The following is a 21,420-nucleotide window of genomic DNA, read 5'->3' as shown; positions in this document are numbered from 1 at the left end:
TCTTATTTCTTCTCAGCCGCGAACAGATCAGTACTTCAATCAGATGGAAAAAATCGTAAAGGAGAGGAAGGTGTCGTCTCGGATACGATTTATGTTGCAGGATGTCATTGAACTCAGAAAGGTGAGTTTGGGGACTTGTTTAAGATGGGATATTCATCCGTTTTTGTTCGTGACCGGACGTTTCGTCAAAAGACGTTTGGTCCCCGGACGTTTGGCCGGACGGACGTTTGGCCGGACGGACGTTTGGCCGGACGGACGTTTGGCCGAGCGGACGTTTGGTTGATGGGTTCGCTCGCTGTCAAATTATGACAGAGAGTTTACTGTTGATATTTTGATATTAGATATTTAGATATTAAACTCACACTCTCTCTCTCTCGATTATAATTTTGAGAGCTGGTTTCAACAGTAACAACCCAGCGACCAAACGTCCGTTCTACCAAACGTCCGTTCTACCAAATGTCCGTTTTACCAAACGTCCGTTCTACCAACCGTCCGTTCTACCAACCGTCCGTTCTACCAAACGTCCGTTCTACCAAACGTCCGTTCTACCAAACGTCCGTTTTACCAAACGTCCGTTCTACAAAACGTCCGGTCGACCAAACGTCCGAGTACCATTTTTGTTTTTTAGACGTCTGATCAACTTGAATTAGGATGGTCGGCAGCGAATAAACATTGGTTCATTTGTTATATGCTATCATACCGTGCCATTTCTCTATTGAAGGATGGTCATCAACATTAAATCCGACCTCGCTTTGTGTTTATCCCCGTTTCTGCAGCAAAACTGGGTGTCCAGAAGAGCCGACCAGGGTCCCAAAACCATCGAACAGATCCACAAGGAGGCCAAAATTGAAGAGCAAGAAGAGCAAAGAAAAGTGCAGCAGCAGTTTCTCTCCAAGGAAAACAAGAGACGAGGTCGAGTCTTCCACATGTTGTCTTCCAAGAGCATCTATCTGATAACTTGACTATTCGTATCTATATGTTCGTCATCTTACAATTAGCGGTCAAATTTTTTTCCGTAGATCAACGAGAACAGAGAGAGCCACGCATGCCTAGAGAAGAGACTTGGAATAATGTTGTGCCCATGGCAAAGAGCAGCAGAACCATCGACCCTAATAAGATTCTCAAGATCTCGAAGGTGAGCCACCGCTGCCATCTGAACACACGAGAATGAATACATTAGCCACGTTTGCTATGCTAATGAAATTATTTCACTCTCTGTATAAAGCACATTCTTTTTTTATGGAGAATTACAGCAGGAATAAGTGGTGACCGTTGTTTAGTGCTTGATTAACACTTACCGTATTTTCTCGCATATTAGCCGCATCCGCGTATAAGCCGCACCTTTAAAATTGCCTTAAAATCGTTGAATTTTACAATTTCCCTCGTATAAGCCACCCCCTGATTCACAATGTTCACCTCCATATTCATGGTTTTGATAGGGAGTACAAATGTGTTACTTTGAAGGGAAAATCTTGAGTAAAAAAAATGTAAAAATCATTTTTTTGCGCATATAAGCCGTCATTTTTTTAACCGACAAACACAGCGTTTATGCCAGAAAATACGGTAAGATATTTTAGGACAAGTTGATCAGACGCATTTTAACCTTAACTCATCTCCCTATTTTACTGCGGACAAGAATTGTCCTCGTCTGATCCCAGCGTTTCACACGCCCCCTGCTGGATGCTCGTATCTGACACAAACCAGTTTTTTTGTTGTTGTCTCATGCTGGATACACTGGATACTGAACGTGTGAGGTTTGAAATTGAAAATGTGTGTAGGGCTTTAACTCTGTAGGGCAAGTGACTCTTTTTGGTAGTTAAAAAAATAATCTCATAAAGGCCTGGCATCCACAAACATAGACAAACCATTATGGCTGCCATCGAGTGCCTTTAATGGCAGCCATTGAGTTTGACGAGGGCTCTATAAAGCGTTAGTGCTTTCAATAGCTACCTAACTAGTAGTTCAAGTCGAGGTTGAATATCTTTCACCCACTACATGAATTTTCTGCTCTATAGAGGACATTCTTTCCATCTCATATTGCGTTTCAACTTGTCTGAGAACATGAAGAAATGGTGTCACGTTAAATGGAAGTCTTTCCTTGACGCCGTCTCGTTTCCTCATTGTCTCCGCAGCCTCAAATGGATGAGAAAATCCAGCTCGGCCCGCGGGCTCAAGTCACGTGGGTGAAGGGAAGCAGCGGCGGAGCCAAAGCCAGCGATTCGGGTACGATTCTTTAAATGGATTTACACTATCTTCTGCTTTGTTTGCCAATATTTTTCATAAACTCTGCGATGAGTTACAGCGCCCATTCACCTGCTGATGCTTTTGCTGCCCCATATTTTTAGAAATATCGCGTAGCGGCAGCAACCTCAACCACTTCTCGGCCTTGCAGTCGACTCTCTCGTCTCAACAGGCCTCGGCGAGTTCGCCTCAAAATCCAGACTTCAACTCTAGGAGACCTCTCGCAGGGTGAGGAAACCACTTGAAATTGCATGCCTTGACTCCTCCCTGATTATTTGGTGATAGGAAAAATTGGACTTCCAATATGAAGTAACAGTCATTGTTTACAAATATCTTATTTTGATTCACTACAAACATAATCATCTGCCGTCATTGCGGACTACTGTATTTTCTCGCGTATTAGCCGCCTCCACGTATAAGCCATACCCTTAAGCCTTAAAATCATTGAAATTTACAATTTCTCTCGTATAAGCTGCCCCCTGATTCACAATTTTGACTGCCATATTCATGGTTTTAAGAGGGAGTACAAATGTGTAAACATCAGATAAAAAAAACACTGCATAAAATTAAATTCAATCTGTGCAATTTTAGCTTCATTCGAAACAATCTAACTATATTTTGACACGATCATATCACACATGACTTACTGCCTAACAAGTTGGTCATCAGGCTGCAAAACAACCTTAAAACCAATTGATACCATTTATTAGTTAGCTCTGAAAGTATTGGACAGAAAGCTAAAAACGCACACTACTGTCAGATATTAAAAATAAATACCAATGCCTAAACTGGGACAATACTGTTAAATATGCAGATGCCACCTTAGTTTACAAAACACAAAGCTCCTCCTCCAATTTAAGATTTTGTACCAAAAAATTCCAACACATTAGTTGCGGTTTCATTCTGGGTGTTATTACTTCCAGAATTATTTGAGGACCGTATTTTTTCGCATATTAGCCGCCTGTGTGTATAAACCGTACCCTTAAAATTGCCTTAAAATCGTTGAATTGTACAATTTCTCTTGTATAAGTCGCACCCTGATTCACAATTTTCATTTCCATATTCAAGGTTTTAATAGGGAGGGAGTACAAATGTGTTTGAAGGGAAAATCTTGAGAAAAATTATCGCACGTGGTATTTCGGAAATACTGTATAAATTGATTGCTGGAGTGCAGATTCTAAAAGGGTGTTGCCTGCACATAGACAAATTCAAAAAGGAAGTGATGTGAGCAGTACAACCAGGAAGTGTGTCCATAGCGGTCTAGTTTGTAATCCCTAGGTAAAATAGCGTTTTATGCAAAATACCGATTTTCACCTAGTTAGTGCTTTTGGCCAAATCTTATCACCAAAATCCCAGTGAATCAATGATGAGTTAAACTAGTTGACTTGCAGGCTAATCATGTTTTCTGCTCGTTTAGCTCTCGTAGCAGCACCACGCGAGAGCGTAGCGAAAAGCCACAGGTTCAAACGGCGCCGTCGTCATCCTCCTCGCCGAAACCCGCCGCCTCCAACAGGGGCGACGTTACCAAGGAGCAACCCTCGGAGGAGACGCGTAAGGAACGGGAAACGGAAGCGGCTGAGCCCCGCAGACCGAGCGTGACGGAGGACGTCAAGTCGGAGCCGGAACCGGAGCGGAATAGGACCGTAGAACCCGGTAAGGGAGGCCGGCCCATCACATTACAAAACGCTAACCGACAACTTGCTAGCGCAGACTGACATTGATGTTTCAATGTCTTGACAGCTAAACCTGAGCCGGCGGGACCAACGCCGGAGAGGCCGGTCCTGTCTGAGGAGGACATGGAGCGCAAGTCCAAGGCCATCATTGATGAGTTCCTCCACATTAACGATTATAAGGTGCTAAGATTCACTTCTTTGGTCATGGTCCTCAAAATCCTTTCAGGGATGGCAGTCAACAATGGGCATCTATTCAAAAGTGATTCACTTCACTCGTTCAGTTTCCAGAGGATGCGTTTGTGGTCATTAGAAAAAGTGGGAAATTTATATGGAAGTAAAATAAGCTATTGACACCGCTAGACGTCCCATTCATTTTCACTGCAAATGGCCGGAAACGATCGTTCTATCTAGCCCAGGGGTGCGCAAACCGGTCCCCGAGGGTGCAGGTTTTTGTTGCAACCGACACTTTGACCAATAAGATTTCTGTAGAAAACAAGAAGCACCTGACTGCCATCCACTGATTGCACTTGTAGTACACCAGATTAGTGAAAAGGTGTCTTCTTTATGGGTTGGAATGAAAACCTGCACCCACTTTGACGAATAGTTTGTCCACCCCTGTTCTAGCCTCTCCCATTTCAAATGGATTGGACGAGTTAACTGTGATAGTTCACAAAAGTACCGTGTTTTCACGACTACATGGCGCATCGCATTTAAAGGCGCAGTGTCAGGAACGAGTGATATTTCTGTATTTCACACACACACACAGGACGCACCGGTTTTAAAGACGCAGCCAGGCATGGCAAAACATACACCAGCTTAAATATACGGACACACGCAAAAAACACGTTTTTAAAAAGGCAACGGAAGCAAAACTAAGTTCAGTTGTACTTTATTTAGCCATTTTACAATGTACTCACGTCTTCATCACCCACAAATCCATCAAAGTCCTCATTTTCTGTGTCTAAATTGAACAATTGTCCAAATCAGTCATCGAAAACGCTGAGTTTTATATGTTCGCCCAGGCGGCCACAATCCATTCGCAAATAGTAGCTAGCGTAACTGGCCCGTCGCTGCCTGCCACCCTTCGTAAAGCTGTGTTGATGTCGATGTCCACGCCAACATCTAGCGGCAGGAGTTCCTTTGTAAATCCAGCCGGAATGACGGCGAGCACCAAATTAGTGTGCTCGCCGTCATACTGGGTGTATTGACAAAAGAACTATATATCCCAGCAATCATTGCGCAGTACTTTTTCCACGGGGAAAATAGTAGAGTTGGGGGCTGCTTGCCGTAGTTGTGAGAGCTGTAGAGGATGGTGTACCCTATCGACTGATTTATTTTATTTTCTCGTGATAGCAATTTTAGTATTGGTCCATATACAAGGCGCACTGGATTATAAGGCGCCCTGTCTATTTTGGATAAAATTTAAGGCTTATAAGTGCGCCTTATAGTCGTGAAAATACGGTAAATGAAATTCCCATAGAAAAATACACGCGAGCCACAATTATTTAAATTTGTGTCTTTTCTCATCTGTCATATAGGAATTTCATACATCGAACACTTAAAGCAAATCATAATTCATGCGTAAAAGTGTAAAAAAAAAAGTAAGGTCCATGGTCCACCGACTTGATGTCTCTTTTAACCAATTACAGGAGGCTGTTCAATGTGTCAACGAGCTGTCTTCGTCCCCCCTTCAAATCTTTGTGCGCATCGGCGTGGAATCCACGCTGGAGCGCAGTCAGATAACGCGGGAACACATGGGACTGCTCTTTTACCAGCTCCTCCAGCAGGGAGTCCTGCCAAAAGACCAGTTTTACAAAGGGTCGGTCCACCTACTACACTTCAATAGCCACCACACCCGCCTTGCGCACTACCGGTCGCATCTTCAATATACTTTCACTTTGCCATTTAAGGTTCTCCGACATCCTGGAGCAGGCGGACGACATGGCCATCGACATTCCTCATATCTGGCTGTACCTGGCCCAGCTGCTCGCCCCTGTGTTGAAGGACGGAGGCTTCTCTACGAGAGAGCTCTTCGGGTACCGTTTACGTACCACCCCGCTAGTTTAACGTAAAGAGCTTCCCGTGCTCGATTGGGTTTAATGCTGCTTTTTTTGGGTCCACAGTGAATTAAGCAAGCCTCTTCTCGCCGTGGGAAGAGCAGGAATCCTAATATCTGAAATTCTGCACATACTATGCAAACAAATGGTAAGAGACTTTGTCTTATCCTTTGCTATCAATATCGTTAGCTTAGCTGTGTGACTGACTCAATGTGGGCTTTTTCTGTTTTGGTTCTCATTTCGGTCAACCTGGACCAATGGCTTCCCTTATTAATGATTGCAGTTCCCCTTATTAAGCGATTAAAAAACGTACAAATGCAATGCGGCACATTTATACTCATAGAGTGCACTTAAAAGTCTTAACATTTTCTCCAATCAGTATGTGTGACATGCTAAAGTGTTTAATTTATTAATGATCGCATGTTAGGGATTGGATTGGATAACTTTATTCATCCCGTATTCGGGAAATTCAATTGTGACACTAGCAGAGGGTGATTAGACAGAACAACAAAGCAGAAGCAAAAGCACAAAGTACAAAGCAAATTAAAGTAAATGGGATCATTAAGAATCACCAAGTCAAATCATTAAGACAGAAAAGCAGCAAAAACACAAAACGAGAAAGAGTGGATGTACAACTAGTTTGGATTGGATGTATATCGGTATTCGATTATTGATGCCTTGATCCACATAGCAAATGTGACATGTTAAAGTGTATATCGGTATTCGATTATTGATGCCTTATGCAAATAGCTTGACCAACCCGGGAGATTTTCTTCATTCTTCATGGATTGAAGAAGCAACAACGAATCACTATTGTGATTATTTCTCCCTGTGTTTAACACAGGGAGAAATAATCAATAAACAATAGTGATTCTTGCTATGTGGATCAAGGCATCAATAATCGAATACCGATATACATCCAATCCAAACTAGTTAGTTGTACATCCCCAACATCCGTTAATAAATTAAACACTTTAGCGTGTCACATATGCACTAAATTCAAGATTGTGTAGATGTCGCTGTATGACGCTGACAGCTTGACTGTCTGGGAACATTGCTTGCTGAGGCGCTATATTTATATAGTGAAAAGGCACATATCATGCTTAAAGCATGACAATATTAGCAGTCAGCGATAACGTTTTTGGCTGCTACCGGATTAGAGCCGAAATGGGTAAAACCAGATCGGATTTACAAAAAAAAATCGTACAAAAGTTCGTACATAATTTGAAATGATAAAAAAAATACGTATGAAATGGTACACGGTCGATTGGTCGCCGGTCTTTTGGTCGCCCGGAAGATTATTGATAATTACCATTGAAAATTGTTGCTCAAATTCCCTAAATACAAACTGCAAATTACTATTTAGTCATACTTAATGCCCTAGTAATTATTAGGCTAAAGAAAAGCTCCAAATTTCGCGTACTTTTGTGTTTTGTTGGAGAACTTGTTAAGACCCTGACTGACGTAGCTTCTTAAAGGGACAACGCATGTACATAGTCGGTCTTTTGGTCGCCCGTTGTCGCGGTCCGGGCGACCAAAAGACCGGCGACCAATCGACCGCCGACCAATCGACCGCCGACCAATCGACCGCACACTGTATAAAATACAGAAAGAACGCTCAAGTTGACAGGTATGGGTTCTTAACGGATTCATTTTGCTCCACACTTACCTTCTCAGAGCCATCGAGCTGTGGGTTCTCTGTGGAGGGAATCGAACCTCAGTTGGCCCGACTTCCTGCCAGAGGGAGAGGACGTCCAGGCCTTCATCTCAAAACAGGTGCGCTCGGACGGACGCCGCGTAGTCACCAGGCAAGTTTGGTTCTTCTGAAAACAACCTCTCGCACGTAGAAGCTGGAGTTCACCATGTCGGACGCCACCGCCGGAGCAGCTCTGTCCAAAAAGACGCTTTCTCCCGAGGAACTGAGCCAGCAGCTGGAGAGGCTCCTACTGGAGGAAATGGCCAGTGATGAGCAGATCTTTGACTGGGTGGAGGTACGCAGGCGTCTTTACGATGTTTCAGGCATGGAGGGGCTCATTTTGCTTTTACAGGCAAACCTGGATGAACCTCAGATGAGCTCTTCCCCTTTTTTGAGGGCATTGATGACTGCCGTGTGCAAGGCAGCGGTGAAAGGTAAGCTCCGCCTTTGCGAGCGTGTGGGCGGGGTTTGTTAACCCAAAAATGTCCTCTTTCTTCTCGGTTTCCCGGGCAGACATCGGCACCAATTGTCGGGTAGACAGGGCCAGCATCAAGAGGAGGCTTTCCGTATTACTCAAGTACCTTAACTCAGACACTGAGCGACAGCTACAAGCACTTTATGCACTTCAGACGCTGATCGTCTCCCTCGATCAGCCTCCCAGTAAGTGCTCCTCATCCTCAGTTGCTCGTGATGTTGAAAGTGCTCGCCCAGCAGGTGACTTGGACTGTTGTCAGTGCTCGTTTAGTTGACGTCATCGTAATGTTCCATCATCTCAACTCGAGGAAGCAGATAGGTGTTAAATAAAAACGGTCAGTGAACCGACCCTCGAAGAACCTCATGTGGGAAAAATTGGGTCGGAATTTTCCTCGTACCTCAAGGCAGGAATTTGCTCGGAATTTTCCTCATATCTCAAGGCAAAAATTTGCTCAGAATCTTCCTCGTATCTCAAGGCAAAAATTTGCTCGGTATTTTCCTCGTACCTCAAGGCAAGAATTTGCCTCGTATCTCAAGGCAAAAATTTGCTCAGAATTTTCCTCGTATCTCAAGGCAAGAATTTGCCTCATATCTCAAGGCAAAAATTTGCTCTGAATTTTCCTCGTATCTCAAGGCAAGAATTTGCCTCGTATCTCAAGGCAAAAATTTGCTCTGAATTTTCCTCGTATCTCAAGGCAAGAATTTGCCTCGTATCTCAAGGCAAGAATTTGCCTCGTATTTCAAGGCAAGAATTGGCCTCGTATCTCAAGGCAAGAATTGGCCTCGTATTTCAAGGCAAGAATTTGCCTCGTATCTCAAGGCAAAAATTTGCTCTGAATTTTCCTCGTATCTCAAGGCAAAAATTTGCTCGGAAATCTCCTCGTATCTCAAGGCAAAAATTTGCTCGGAATTTTCCTTGTATCAAGTCAAAAATTTGCTCAAAATCTTCCTCGTATCTCAAGGCAAACATTTGGTTGGTATTTTCCTCGTATCTCAAGGCAAGAATTTTACTCGTATCTCAAGGCAAAAATGTGCTCAAAATTTTCCTCGTGTCTCAAGGCAAAAATTTGCGCAAAATGTTCCTCATATCTCAAGGCAAAAATTAGCTTGGAATTTTCCTCGTATCTCAAGGTAAAATTTTCCCAGAATTTTTCCTCATCTCAGGGCAAAAATTTGCCCAGAATTTCCCTCGTATCAAGGCAAAAATTTGCTCAGAATGTTCCTGGTATCTCAAATTGCTCGTATGTTGGGGCACTCGTATGTCAAGGTATTACTCTACGTATTTCCAATCCTCCTTCCCCATTGAAATGAGAAGAGATTTGAGCATTCTGTTTTTTTTTCTCTCTCTCTCTCTCTCTCTTCCAGACCTCCTGCGCCTATTCTTCGACTGCCTCTACGACGAGGACGTCATCTCGGAGTACGCGTTCAACAAGTGGGAGACCAGCAAAGACCCGGCGGAGCAAGAAGGCAAAGGCGTGGCCCTCAAGTCGGTGACCGACTTCTTCACGTGGCTGCGGGAAGCCGAAGAAGAGTCCGAGGACAATTGACACCACGCCCGCCCGCCCGAGCTCGCCAAAAAAAACTCCAAACACGAGCGACCCTATTCACCATCGCTGGAATTCCTTTTTTCTGCGGTACGGTTCAAAAACATGCCGCCATTTTCAGTTGGGATTCCGACGGCAAAGCACTAAATACTTGTATGATACATAGAAAATATTTTTGTTTTAAATTTTAACTTACTTTTTTTGTTACTTTTTAAGAAGAGACTTAAAAAAAAAAAAGAAAGCATAGGTTCTGGACTCTTTAATTTATTATTTTTTTAAGGACTGCAAATATGGACGCAAGAATCCCAACACAGAAATAACAGTATAGTTCATAATAATAACAAAATAATCCTTTTGACAAAAGGACTAGAACGGCCTCCCTGGATTCTACACTGTTTGGTTTTTAAACAGGGTAGCACAAAAATGGTTGGCGGATGAAAGGGAAGCCCCGCTTCGTGGTCAAAAATAATCCAAAAACGTCTCCCTCGATCGGTCGGCTTCTGCTTTTTTGGCGCTCTCGCCGATACGTGGCGTTCAAGGAGCGTTGGAAAAAGGACAAGCGCTGACGAACAAAGTGGATGCGGAACCTACAAAATGCCAGAAGGGAGGACAAACAAACAAAAAAAAATGCTTGTAACCCCTAAGCCCCACGCGGGCCATTAAATGCCTGTAAATACATTAAAGATGGAGAAAAAAAAATATTTCAAAAGTTAGAGGTGATTCTCTACGTGTGTGGCCTCAAAACGTTCAAATTGTCCTTGCGTCCAAGCCAAAAATAAGGATTATTTTGCGGCCTTTTCATGGTATTTTGGTGCAATCTTTATGTATCCCAGTGGAAATGTACCTTAAGTATATTATGGTATTTTTCGCACTAGCCCAAAAATCACATGATTGGCTTTAAAATGCAAATTTGATTAAATCAAATGCTTTAAGAGAGACGTTTGATTTTCAATAGATTCCTGATAGGCAGTTCTGTTGTTTTTTTAAATTAAGCTGTCTTGATTAAGTGTTTGCAGGAGTTTTCTTTTTTAATTTCCTTTCACAGGGGAGTGCAAAAATAATTAAGTCTAAGTCTGCAAATTTCCCTTACAATGCATTTGGTGAAAAACTGATTGGTGTATATTGAAAAAAAATTGGTTAACAACTGACATGTTGTGATTTGATTACATTATTGGTCAATTTTACATGTGATTTACATGCAACTATATATGCATATATTCACTTTATTTTCATTTATGAATTGAATTTGAAAAATTAATCTAGGCACAAAGTGCATAGGTCATTTTTATTTTTTTACAGAAAAAGAAAAACCTCATAAATTGCATAGTGTTCATTTTAGCTCTTTTTTATTGTTTAATTTTCTATGTTTAGTTTTTAATTCATACCATTTTCATGTACTTGGTCCTCCAATCATAAAAGTGGAAAGTAGCATAATATCCCAGTAAAATTTAGCTAGATTTCTTGTTTCGGTACTGGTTTTGCTGGTACGAAACCAGCAAAATATACACCTAATTTCTTTTCTCCGAAAAGCACACTTCCGCTCACTGGACTACATTTCCCATGATGCCTAGCCCCAGATTCCCTTTCTAAAGATGTTCATATTTGTAGTACTTTCCTCGTAATTGGTTCGCCACGGTGATTCAAATGCGTTTGCTTGTCTTAAGACGCAGTTTTTAAAAAAACGTCCATTTTTCTCTTATCCAAAAGGGGATTTAATCGAGGAAGGACATTAAATTCAACGTCTTTTTTGGGTCTCGGTTAAAAAATTGGCTAGGTTCATTTTAACGTCGACGTATGTTAGCTGGCCCCGCTGTTTTTCAATTAGAACAAAGAACGTGTTGGTGAGGGTGGCCGAAAATCGAGGGACGCTGTGGTCCGCCATGACAGTCGAGGCGTTGTGACGTCACCCAGCACTCGAACGGGGCGGGGCTCGTAAACAGAGGATTCGAAATAAAGGCTCTTGCACTCATTTTTAACTTGCGAACATCTCCTCTTTTTGCACCATAAAGTTCAAGGTAAGTTTGCATTGCGGTTCCGGGGAAGATCGGGGTATCGTACTATGCTAGAAATGCTAGCCTGGGCGGGCATTTGAAATACTACCCGCGCGACGCCATTAACACTACCACCGTCGCCGTGTATGTGTGACACGGTGTATGTGTTCAACATTAACCGGAGGACAAAATGGCGAAATTGGCGTTTATTTCACCCGTTAATGGTCAAGAGTACTGCCTTTTCCACCCGCGCGGAGTTCGTGTTTTTGACGGTTTTCGTCCAATAACGACGTGGGGCCTCAGTGAATGGAGGTAATGTATGACTGTTTGAATTCGCTGCCAGTAGTGGGCCCCGAACCAATTTTTTTCTTTTTACTTTTTTGGGGACGTCTGCAAATTCACTCTTTTTATTTTTATTACTCTACATAAAAAATATCTCATTTTATAATTCATCCATTTGGATTTTTTCGCATATCTCCACCGAGTGAAACCATTCCAACTTCCACAATCTGTACATAATTATTTCATTCGTTTACATCCGGGTATTTCCCCCCATACTGCTTAATTATTCGGTCGCACTTTTACCGTAATACCACATTGCACCCCTTAAAAATAATAACGCGACCTATCTTTCCCAATGCAAATTCTAACGGTTCAACACATTCAGAACATTAAAACTGCAAGGAGTTTTAAGTCAGGGTTTATCACACCAATTCCCAAAAGGACAGATTTGATGTTAATTTTAGGGATGTGATGAAACATTAATCATGATTGATTGTCAAAATTGCTTTGGAATATCATCCCAGTATTCACATTCAATAATATTTGCATTCATCCAAGTCTCTTTGGTTTCCAGATTTGAACAAAACTATAATAGTCTATTATTATTCATTAGCCCTTACTTCACTGTCCTTAACGGTTATAAACGTCAAAACCATTTTGACTAGGAAATCAGGCACTTAAACACGATTCCTGTTTAATAGCACATTTAAAGGCATTTTGATAGTCTTGTTTTTTTTCTTCTACTTCTTTTTTCTTTTTTTTTTAAGAAAGGATCTGGGAAAAATGCACCTTTGTTCTATCGCGAACCTAATTTCAGCTACTTCATATCAGATCGTCTGTAATTGACAATCCATTCGAAGACTCCGGTGACATAAAGCATCACAAAGTCCGAATATATTTTGTCGGTGGACTTTATGAGATGAAGATTGTCAACCTATACCTCCTAACTATACAGTGCACTCAGCTCGATTTGCAGCAATTGAACAATTAGAAAAAATGTAGATCGGGTGATCGGATCATTAATATTTAACATTTTTCCAGGTCAACTTTCTGTGATGCCGATTCGCCGAGCAGCAGCAACTCCGACCCTAGAGAAGCCGGTCTCGGCCGCAGCAGAAAAAGGTGAGCGCCTTCAACACACCATTAGAACATCAACTCTTAACAAAATACATTGGTACCTCGACATACGATCGTAATCCGTTCCGAGACTGAGATCGTACGACGAGCTTTTCGTAACTCGAGCGGACGTTTCCCATTGAAATGAATTGAAAGCAAATTAATTCGTTCCAACCCTCTGAAAGAACACCAAAAACAGGATATTGGATTGGAAAAAAATGTTTTATTTCTTCTAATTCGCCATATATTGACAGAGTAATAAATAACGAGTGGTTTAATAGTAATGAAATGTGTTTAATAGAAGTAAAATTAGACTCATTTCGCCCGGGATATAGATAGCGACTTACACACGGAGGCGGGGGGAGGTGTTCGGGGGGACTTTATCCACGGCAACAACGCACTCGTAAACGAACAAACACATTTAAATTAACTTGGATTAATATATACAGCCACAACGTTTAATGTAACTTCACACAAAACTGAATTCTAATTTTGTTATAATCTTTTTTACCTTCGTTCTATGGGTTGACCCCACCCGGACGTTCCGCCGGAGTCTTAAAAACGAACGCATCAAGAGTTGTTTGGAACTTGCCGCTTCCCCGTGTCTGATTACCGAGTGTATATTCTAGATCTTTTCTTTGCAAAACTCTGCCAATCCATTGTTGTTTACCTTGTATGTAAATGTAGACCAACGTGGGGAAAAAACGGGTGTGGAAATGCAAAGTCCGCCCAGTGCTCGTAGATATATTTTATACACGAAATAGATGCAAAAAAGACAGTACCATGGCCACCTAGCTTGGTCGCATCACAAAATTTTGATCGTATCTCGGGCGAATTATTCGATCGAAATTTCCGTCGTAACACGAGCATGTCGTATAACGAGCGGTCGTATCACGAGGTGCCACTGTATTTTCCCACTCCAATCAGGGCCCGAAGACACCCCCGCCGAGTCTCCGTCGGCGGAAGAGGAGCAACCCGCGTCGTCGGCCGAGGCCGGCGTGACCGAGGCGAAGTCGGACGACACGACTAAGCCTACGGAAAACGGAGAAAAGGCGGACGAAGGCGCCGCCGACAAGTCGGATGACGGCACGGACAAAAAAGAGTGAGTTTTCCTCGGGTGCGCCCGCTCGCCGCAACTCGGGGACCCTCTGCGATATTTCACTCTGATCGCCCTTTTATCTGCTCACCATGTTTGGTCCAGATAGATTAGACTAGAATCCATGTTCCTGAATGTGGTTACCGCTTCTCTCGTTTTAATTACCGTATTTTCACGACTATAAGGCGCACATAAAAGTCTTAAATTTTCTCCAAAATAGACAGGGCGCCTTATAATCCAGTGCGCTTTATATATGGACCAATACGAAAATTGTTATCACGATAAAATAAAATAAATCAGTCGATAGGGTACACCGACTCTACTATTTTCCCGTAGACCAAGTACTGCGCAGTGACTTCTGGGATATTTAGTAGTTCTTTTGTTAATACACCCAATGGATTGTGGCCTGTATACATCGACATCAACACAGCTTTACGAAGGGTGGCAGGCAGCGCCGGGCTAGTTACGCTAGCTACCAGCTAGCTACTATTTGCGAATGGATTGTGGCCGCCTGGACGAACATATAAAACTCAGCGTTTTCGATGACTCATTTGGACAATTGTTCAATTCGGACACAGAAAATGAGGACTTTGATGGATTTGTGGGTGATGATGACGTGAGTACATTGTAAAATGGCTAAATAAAGTACAACCCAACTCAGTTAAGCTTCCGTTGCCTTTTTAAAAACGTGTTTTTAGCGTGCATTTGGTGCATGTAGCACCAAATTAGTGTGTTCGCCGTTGTAGTATTTTGGTACTATTAGTGCAAAGTTATCACAGCCGTCAACCTGGGTGTATTGACAAAAGGACTATATATCCCAGCAGTCACTGCGCACCGGAAATGGCGTCTGGGGCTGCTTCCGTAGACAGCGCTATTACGGTTCCGTATATAATATATAAATGCCATGCCTGACTGCGTCTTTAAAACCGGTGCGTCCTTTGTGTGTGTAAAATACAGAAATAGCACTCGTTATTGACACTGCGGCTAAAAATACGATGTGCCGAATAGTCGTGAAAATACGGTATTATTTTTTTGTTATCCCGAGCAAATGGCCCTAGCGTAGCTACTAATTATTTATTAAGACAGATGTTTTCAAATTTTCAGTTTATCCGCAGAGAGTGAGAAATGCAAGGACTGCGTGGCTGGCCAGTGCGCAACACACTGCTATGTTCTACTGCCAAGGTGAGAAGGCCAAACAGATAAGGATTGGGAAAGCATCACAGTGAAATATCGCGATGCGGCCAAGATCAGACATTTCACTCAACACTTCTTTCCACTCCAGGCTGAAGGACGGCTACAAGTACAAGAAGTCCAAAGTCAAGAAGGTGAAGCGGACCATCCCGGTGTGGGCCAGCGTCAGCGCCAGAAAGAAGCTTCCCGTCGCTAACTACTCCGGCACGCACAACCGATTGGACCATCTGCTCATCGAAGCCATCACGGTGCGTACACGCAACGACATATTTCGCGCCAATGACACATTTCCCCGTTCCGAAGGATTTCGGCAGAATCAGACAAATTTCCGCTGAATTTGACTTAGATTTTTGACCACGTACCGTATTTTCTGTTTTTTGTCAATGCATAAGGCACTTCGTTTTAAAGCACAACAGAGCATACCTGGCAACTTGTACGTTTTCCCTGTATTTTATAGGTTTTTTGATTATATCAAATTGTGTATGCCACAGGTGTCAAAGTGGCGGCCCGGGGGCCAAATCTGTCCCGCCGCATCATTTTGTGCGGCCCGAGAAAGTAAATCATGAGTGCCGACTTTCTGTTTTAGGATCAAATTAAAATGAAGAGTAGAGATGTATATTAAATTTCCTGATTTTCCCCCTTTTAAATCAATAATTGTCATTTTTTTAATCAATTTTTCTGTGTTTCTAGTTCAAAAATCATTTTGTAAAATCTAAAAATATACATAAAAAGCTAAAATAAACATTGTTTTAGATCTAAAAAAAAAAAAACTTTATAAAAAAAAAACAAATCAAAATATTATATCTAAAATGGTCCGGCCCATGTGAAATCAAGTTGACGTTAAAGCAGCCCGCGAACCAACCCGAGTCTGACACCCCTGACCTAAACAGTGACCATAAGTCAAATCTCATATCAATGTTGTTGTTTTTCTGCAGTCTTTTGATGACAGAGCTGGCGTTTCCTACCAATCGGTCATGAAGTACATTGCCAAAAAATGCCCCGACATGGAGCTTGATAAGAAGAAGTTTCACATAAAGAAGGCCATGAAGAAGCAGCTGGAAAAAGGCACCATCAAGCAGGTGACTTGAAACCTTCACATCTGATAGAAATAAAGAAAAAAACTCATTTTTTTCTAATCCTTGCGCTTCTCATGTGATTTTTAGCTGAAGGGCAAAGGCCTATCCGGAACCTTCACCATCGGCAAACAGACCTCCGGATCCAAAGTAGGTGCAGCTCGCCAAAAGGGGGACGCCGTTTTCGGACGTTTTTTTCTGACGATGGTTCATTCGCGTGTATTGCAGAGGGCCGTCTCCAAACAGGGAGCTCTGGGAGACGCCCTGCCGCTCATCATTACACGTTTGTGCGAGCCCAAGGAGGCTTCGTACCCGCTCATTAAAAAGTACCTGGAGCAGCACTTCCCTAGCCTTAATGTTGAGAACAGGTGTGTGGATTTTTCAGGACGGCATGCTTTTATTTAATTTATCGGAATTAGAATTGTGAATTTTTTTGCTAATGGATGATGTTGATAATTGGTCCCCAGGCCAGAAGTCCTGAAATCAGCCCTGGTGAAGGCGGTAGAGCGAGGACAACTCGAGCAGATCACCGGGAAAGGAGCTTCTGGAACCTTCCAAGTACGGACATGTCGTTTTTTTATAAGCATTGGAGAAAAAAAATTGTGCTTCACTGACAGAATTTTTTTTATTTATATACCGTATTTTCACGACTACATGGCGCATCGTATTTTAAGCCGCAGTGTCAATAACGAGTGCTATTTCTGTATTTGACACACACAAAGGACTCACCGTCTTTAAAGACGCAGCCAGGCATGGCAAAACATACACTAGCTTAAACATACGGACACACGCTAAAAACACGTTTTTAAAAAGGCAATGGAAGCAAAACTAAGTTCGGTTGTACTTTATTTAGCCATTTTAAAATGTACTCACGTCATCATCACCCACAAAACCATCAAAGTCCTCATTTTCTGTGTCCGAATTGAACAATTGTCCAAATGAGTCATCGAAAACACTGAGTTTTATACGTTCGACCAGGCGGCCACAATCCATTCGCAAATAGTAGCTAGCTAGTAGCTAGCGTAACTATCCCGGCGCTGCCTTCCACGCTTCATAAAGCTGTGTTGATGTCAATGTCCAGCTGATGCACTAATCACTTATGCTAGCAGAGGACAAATTCTCTAGCCTACTTTTTTCCAGTTTTCCCTTCTTTCTAAATGCTCATAAAACTTCAAATCCGGTCTGGTATTTCCGTTTAACATGCTAAAAAATACTCACTTATTTCTCACTACTAGTCGATCCTGCAAAAATCATGTGGCGTTGCCTTTTGTGACCCCCGATTCCATCTTTTCATCACAGCTCAAGCGTACGGGCAACCAGGTACTGCTCAAGGGCGGCACCTTGGAAGACGCTATCTTGGCCGCCATCACGGCCATGAACGAGCCCAAAACGTGCAGCACCACCACGCTGCGCAAATATCTGGTGGATGCCAACAAGGACACCAAGGAGTACCAGCTAGGTGAGACTTTCGGCACATCAACCTTGTTTGTTATGTGATGTGATCTTTTCAATGCCGTATTTTCTTGCATAAAAGCTGTTTTTGTTGCTCAAAAAAAATGATGACTGAATCCAGGGTACGGCTTATATGCACATAAATTAGACTTGACATGCACAAAACTGCAAGGTGACAAAGACCAAACACAGTAACGCAAGACAATGCGGCCAATACGGTCATTTATTTTGAAATAGAGAAAAGATAAACAGATATAACGCTAAACATTTTTTGGGACGTCTACGAATGAAATTCAAAGGGAACATAATCTTGCATAAAATGTGAAAAAACTCACTTGTGCCTGTCATTGCTTGCTCAGGGTGCCGCCATTTTACCTAGGGATGAATGAATGAATGAATAAAATAGAATGAAATTTCCTGAATACGGGATGAATGAAGTTATCGAATCCAATCCAATGACAAACTAGACCGACACACTTCCTGGTTGTAGTGCTCACGTGACTTCCTTTTTGAATTTGCAGGCAACACCCTTTCGAAATGTGCAATCCAGCAATCAATTCATACAGTATCTCAGAAATAGCACGTGCAATAATTTTTCTTAAGATTTTCCCTTCAAAGTAACACATTTGTACTCCCTATTAAAACTATAAATATGGAGGTGAAGTTGTGAATCAGGAGGCGGCTTATACGAGAGAAATTGTACAATTCAACGATTTTAAGGGTGCGGCTTATCTGAGAAAATATAGCGCCTAATTTTATTTATTTTTTAAATATATTTTTTTCTTTATGTAAGAATACACATTGATTTGTCTTTGAAAGGGTGTGTGCCTGATTTATGAAGATATATTGTCACTACTTTACTTTAAATACAATATCCCGAACAGACAATTTGACACGATAGATCGCTAGCTAAAATTTGGTATCGCGGCAGGCCACCTGTTTTTATACATCAAAATAAAATCTAAATGTCTTTGTGCTTGTTTGTCTCGCAAGTGGCCAATCTGAGGAGGACTCTGACCAAATGTAAAGTGCTGGGCTGGATGGAGCAAATTACCGGTCATGGTTTCACGGGGACCTATCGCCTCTGTTTTCCGTTCTACCCCAGGTAACATTTTCTTTGTTGTAATGTGCATTTAAGTGTGGATTCAGAAGTCCATTGGCTCCTTCCGTATGCGGTCGTTTGGTCGCCGGTCTTTTGGTCGCCCGGACCCAAACAACGGGCGACCAAAAGTCCGGCAACAAAGAAGGTAAAACAACATCAATAAAAGCCAACAATGGCCCTGACCAGTTTCACTGAGCGGACGTGTGGGTGTATAAGTTTGTATGTACGTGCGTTGTCCCTTTAAGAAGGGACGTCAGTCAGGGTCTTGACAAGTTCTCCAACAAAACACAATAAAAGTACGGGAAATTTGGAGCTTTTCTTTAGCCTAATAATTAATAGATAGGTATGTTAGGTAATTAAGTATGACTAAATAATAATTCGCAGTTTGTATTTAGGGAATTTGAGCAACGATTTTAATGGTAATTATCAATAACCTTCCGGACGACCAAAAGACCGGCTACCAAATGACCGAGTACCGGCTCCTTCTGATGCTAAAAGGCCGACTTTTCGGGCAAGTTTGTTCAAGGCGAGTGACTATGTTTTCCTTTTTTGTTTCTCTTCAGCCCAACTACTTTATATCCGGATAAATTCAACAAAACGTCCACGGGGCGTTCCTCCAGGTCCAGGCGGAGAGGTGCCTCCGATGACGAAGACTCCGAGGAAGAGGAGGAGGAGGAGATGGAAGAAGAAGAAGAAGACGAGGAGGACGAAGAATCTGAAGAAGAAGCACCCGTTCGGAAAAGGTGAACAAACAAAACCAAAAAAAAATAGTTTTTCGTGTTGGACGTTGGGGGTCACGCTTTTAACCCCGTCTGCAGGCCCGTGAAGAGACCCCCTCCCAAGGTCCGCCACCTTCCCACTCCCAAGAAGGCGGTCGGACGGCGAGAAGCCGCCCCGGCCAAAACGTCCCGGGGCAAGAAAACGCCGGCCAAGAAGGCCCCGATAGCCAAGACGCCGGCTTCGAAAAAAGGAAGCTCGCCCGTCAAGAGGCGAGGGGCTGCCAAGAGGCCCAAGACGCCCGCCGCCAAGCGTCTGACCAGACGGAGCGGCAAGCCACCCGCCTCCCCGGTGGAGGACCCCCAATCCGAGGAGGAGGAGCCCCAATCTGAAGAGGAGGACCCCCAATCCGAAGAGGAGCCCGCCGCCGCCAAAAAGCGGAGCCCGGCCAAGAAGACCAAAGCCGCCTCGCCGGCCAAAAAGGCCAAAACGGTTTCGCCGGCCAAGCGGCCCGCAAAAAGAGGCGGGGCTAAGGAATCCAAGCGGGAAGAGTCCGTCCCAGAGGAGCCGGAATCGGAGCCGGAACCGGAACCCAGGAAGTCGTCGGGCCGAGGCACGTCTAAGCGCAACGCCGTCGAGAAGAGCGAGCAACCCCCCGCTAAGAAAGCGGCGCCCGCCGGCAAGCGGAACACCCGCACGTCCAAAAGGGGGAAAAACTGACAGCCCCGTCCCCAAGTCTGCCAGCACCACCGCCGCCATCTTTCATCGTCTTCCCCATTTTAACGGGACACTTGGTCCTTTTTTTGTTTGTTTTTTCACCGTAGAAAAAAGGTCATGCCACCCAGTTTCCTTTTTTTTATGTGTTCCGTGTAGAGAAAGAAGTTCCTCACTTCAGCTCAGGCCTGACATCTTGTACTCAGAGCCACGTAGGTTTACCATTTGAGCAGTTTCCCCACCCCCCTTTTGCTTTTTATACCTGGTCCGCTCCATGTTGGCATTGGCAGTAGGTGTTTTTTGTTTCCAGGAAATAAATAACACGACCATTTTGGTTCAGGTCCCCAGCCCGTTCCAGAATCAGACGGATTTCCCGTCGGGGTTTTAGTTTAGACCCCCCGACCCTCCCGAACGTTTTTTGGGACATTTTGCTGTTATCGGTATACGTTCAAACATCAAATGTCACTTTTGTTTTTCTATATCTATATAAGTATGTGATAGAAAATTGGTTTTAATGCTTCAAAAGTGTAATTCCATGCGCAGCGTCGTGTTGTTAATAAGGAAAAGAAGCTGCTTAGCGTAGCATCCCCCTTTGCATGCATTGTATTCATTGTGTCGGTTGACCTTTTTTGAGTAATTAATAAAATGGCTCTTTGTATTCTACCTTTCCTTAAACCTTGGCCTGGTTCTTTTTTTTGGGACAGTGATCTCTAAAGTGAACAACTGTTAAAAACAAATGGACACTTACAACCTTTAATTCTCTAGATGGGATGTAACTATTTTTGGTCATTTACGAAAATAACTTTTTTTTTTAAATTATACTTTTATAGAGTGGGGATGTTTTGCAAAGGATATTTTAATTTTAAAAAAGTTAAATTCACTGTATAGAAGATGGAAAAAATGACAATAGAAAATAATTGAATATATTAAATTAATTCCTTGAGCCGTAACGAAGAAATTAGGGGGCGGGGCTATTTCAAATTCCGTTGCGTGGAGGTGTG

The 21,420-nt window shown here is 42.9% G+C and overlaps 2 protein-coding genes across 14 annotated transcripts in view; both read left to right on the top strand.

Moving 5' to 3' along the window:
• eif4g3a (eukaryotic translation initiation factor 4 gamma, 3a) overlaps positions 1–10,833 on the top strand; it is a 45,124-nt gene extending 34,291 nt beyond the window's left edge. For all 11 annotated transcript variants that reach the window (XM_077602612.1, XM_077602604.1, XM_077602610.1 and 8 more), the window contains 15 exons: positions 17–121; positions 777–912; positions 1,020–1,135; positions 2,133–2,223; positions 2,346–2,469; positions 3,659–3,894; positions 3,982–4,094; positions 5,564–5,733; positions 5,825–5,950; positions 6,038–6,119; positions 7,649–7,747; positions 7,819–7,962; positions 8,020–8,101; positions 8,181–8,327; positions 9,507–10,833. In XM_077602612.1, the coding sequence (XP_077458738.1) occupies positions 17–121; positions 777–912; positions 1,020–1,135; positions 2,133–2,223; positions 2,346–2,469; positions 3,659–3,894; positions 3,982–4,094; positions 5,564–5,733; positions 5,825–5,950; positions 6,038–6,119; positions 7,649–7,747; positions 7,819–7,962; positions 8,020–8,101; positions 8,181–8,327; positions 9,507–9,688 (1,953 nt within the window). In that variant the 3' untranslated portion in view covers positions 9,689–10,833. The remainder of the gene's footprint in view (positions 1–16; positions 122–776; positions 913–1,019; positions 1,136–2,132; positions 2,224–2,345; positions 2,470–3,658; positions 3,895–3,981; positions 4,095–5,563; positions 5,734–5,824; positions 5,951–6,037; positions 6,120–7,648; positions 7,748–7,818; positions 7,963–8,019; positions 8,102–8,180; positions 8,328–9,506) is intronic.
• Positions 10,834–11,417: 584 nt separating this feature from the next.
• hp1bp3 (heterochromatin protein 1, binding protein 3) lies at positions 11,418–21,094 on the top strand. 3 transcript variants are annotated; one of them, XM_077603647.1, is made up of 13 exons: positions 11,420–11,700; positions 13,000–13,080; positions 14,002–14,176; positions 15,275–15,352; positions 15,453–15,609; positions 16,297–16,440; positions 16,525–16,584; positions 16,663–16,802; positions 16,902–16,992; positions 17,734–17,893; positions 18,880–18,991; positions 19,552–19,731; positions 19,807–21,094. In XM_077603647.1, exons 2-13 carry the CDS (start codon positions 13,014–13,016, stop codon positions 20,423–20,425), a joined length of 1,983 nt encoding a protein of 660 aa, XP_077459773.1. In that variant the 5' UTR covers positions 11,420–11,700; positions 13,000–13,013; the 3' UTR covers positions 20,426–21,094. The 3 variants fall into 3 exon arrangements, with proteins under 3 accessions (XP_077459775.1, XP_077459773.1, XP_077459774.1); XM_077603648.1 differs by lacking the exon at positions 11,420–11,700 and adding an exon at positions 11,841–11,988; XM_077603649.1 differs by lacking the exon at positions 15,275–15,352 and having other exon boundaries at positions 11,418–11,700.
• Positions 21,095–21,420: the final 326 nt, after the last annotated feature.

This window comes from Stigmatopora argus, chromosome 6 (genome assembly GCF_051989625.1).
Source record: "Stigmatopora argus isolate UIUO_Sarg chromosome 6, RoL_Sarg_1.0, whole genome shotgun sequence".
In the NCBI taxonomy this organism is placed as follows: Eukaryota; Metazoa; Chordata; class Actinopteri; order Syngnathiformes; family Syngnathidae; genus Stigmatopora; species Stigmatopora argus.
This window is presented reverse-complemented; position numbering and strand designations above follow the sequence as displayed.

Bases quoted from the DNA above. Each gene is read 5' to 3' on its own strand.
- hp1bp3 (XM_077603647.1), top strand. From the start codon at position 13,014: ATGCCGATTCGCCGAGCAGCAGCAACTCCGACCCTAGAGAAGCCGGTC. The intron at 16,585-16,662 runs GTAGGTGCAGCT...CGTGTATTGCAG, and splicing joins AACAGACCTCCGGATCCAAA to AGGGCCGTCTCCAAACAGGG. The intron at 19,732-19,806 runs GTGAACAAACAA...CCCCGTCTGCAG, and splicing joins GAAGCACCCGTTCGGAAAAG to GCCCGTGAAGAGACCCCCTC.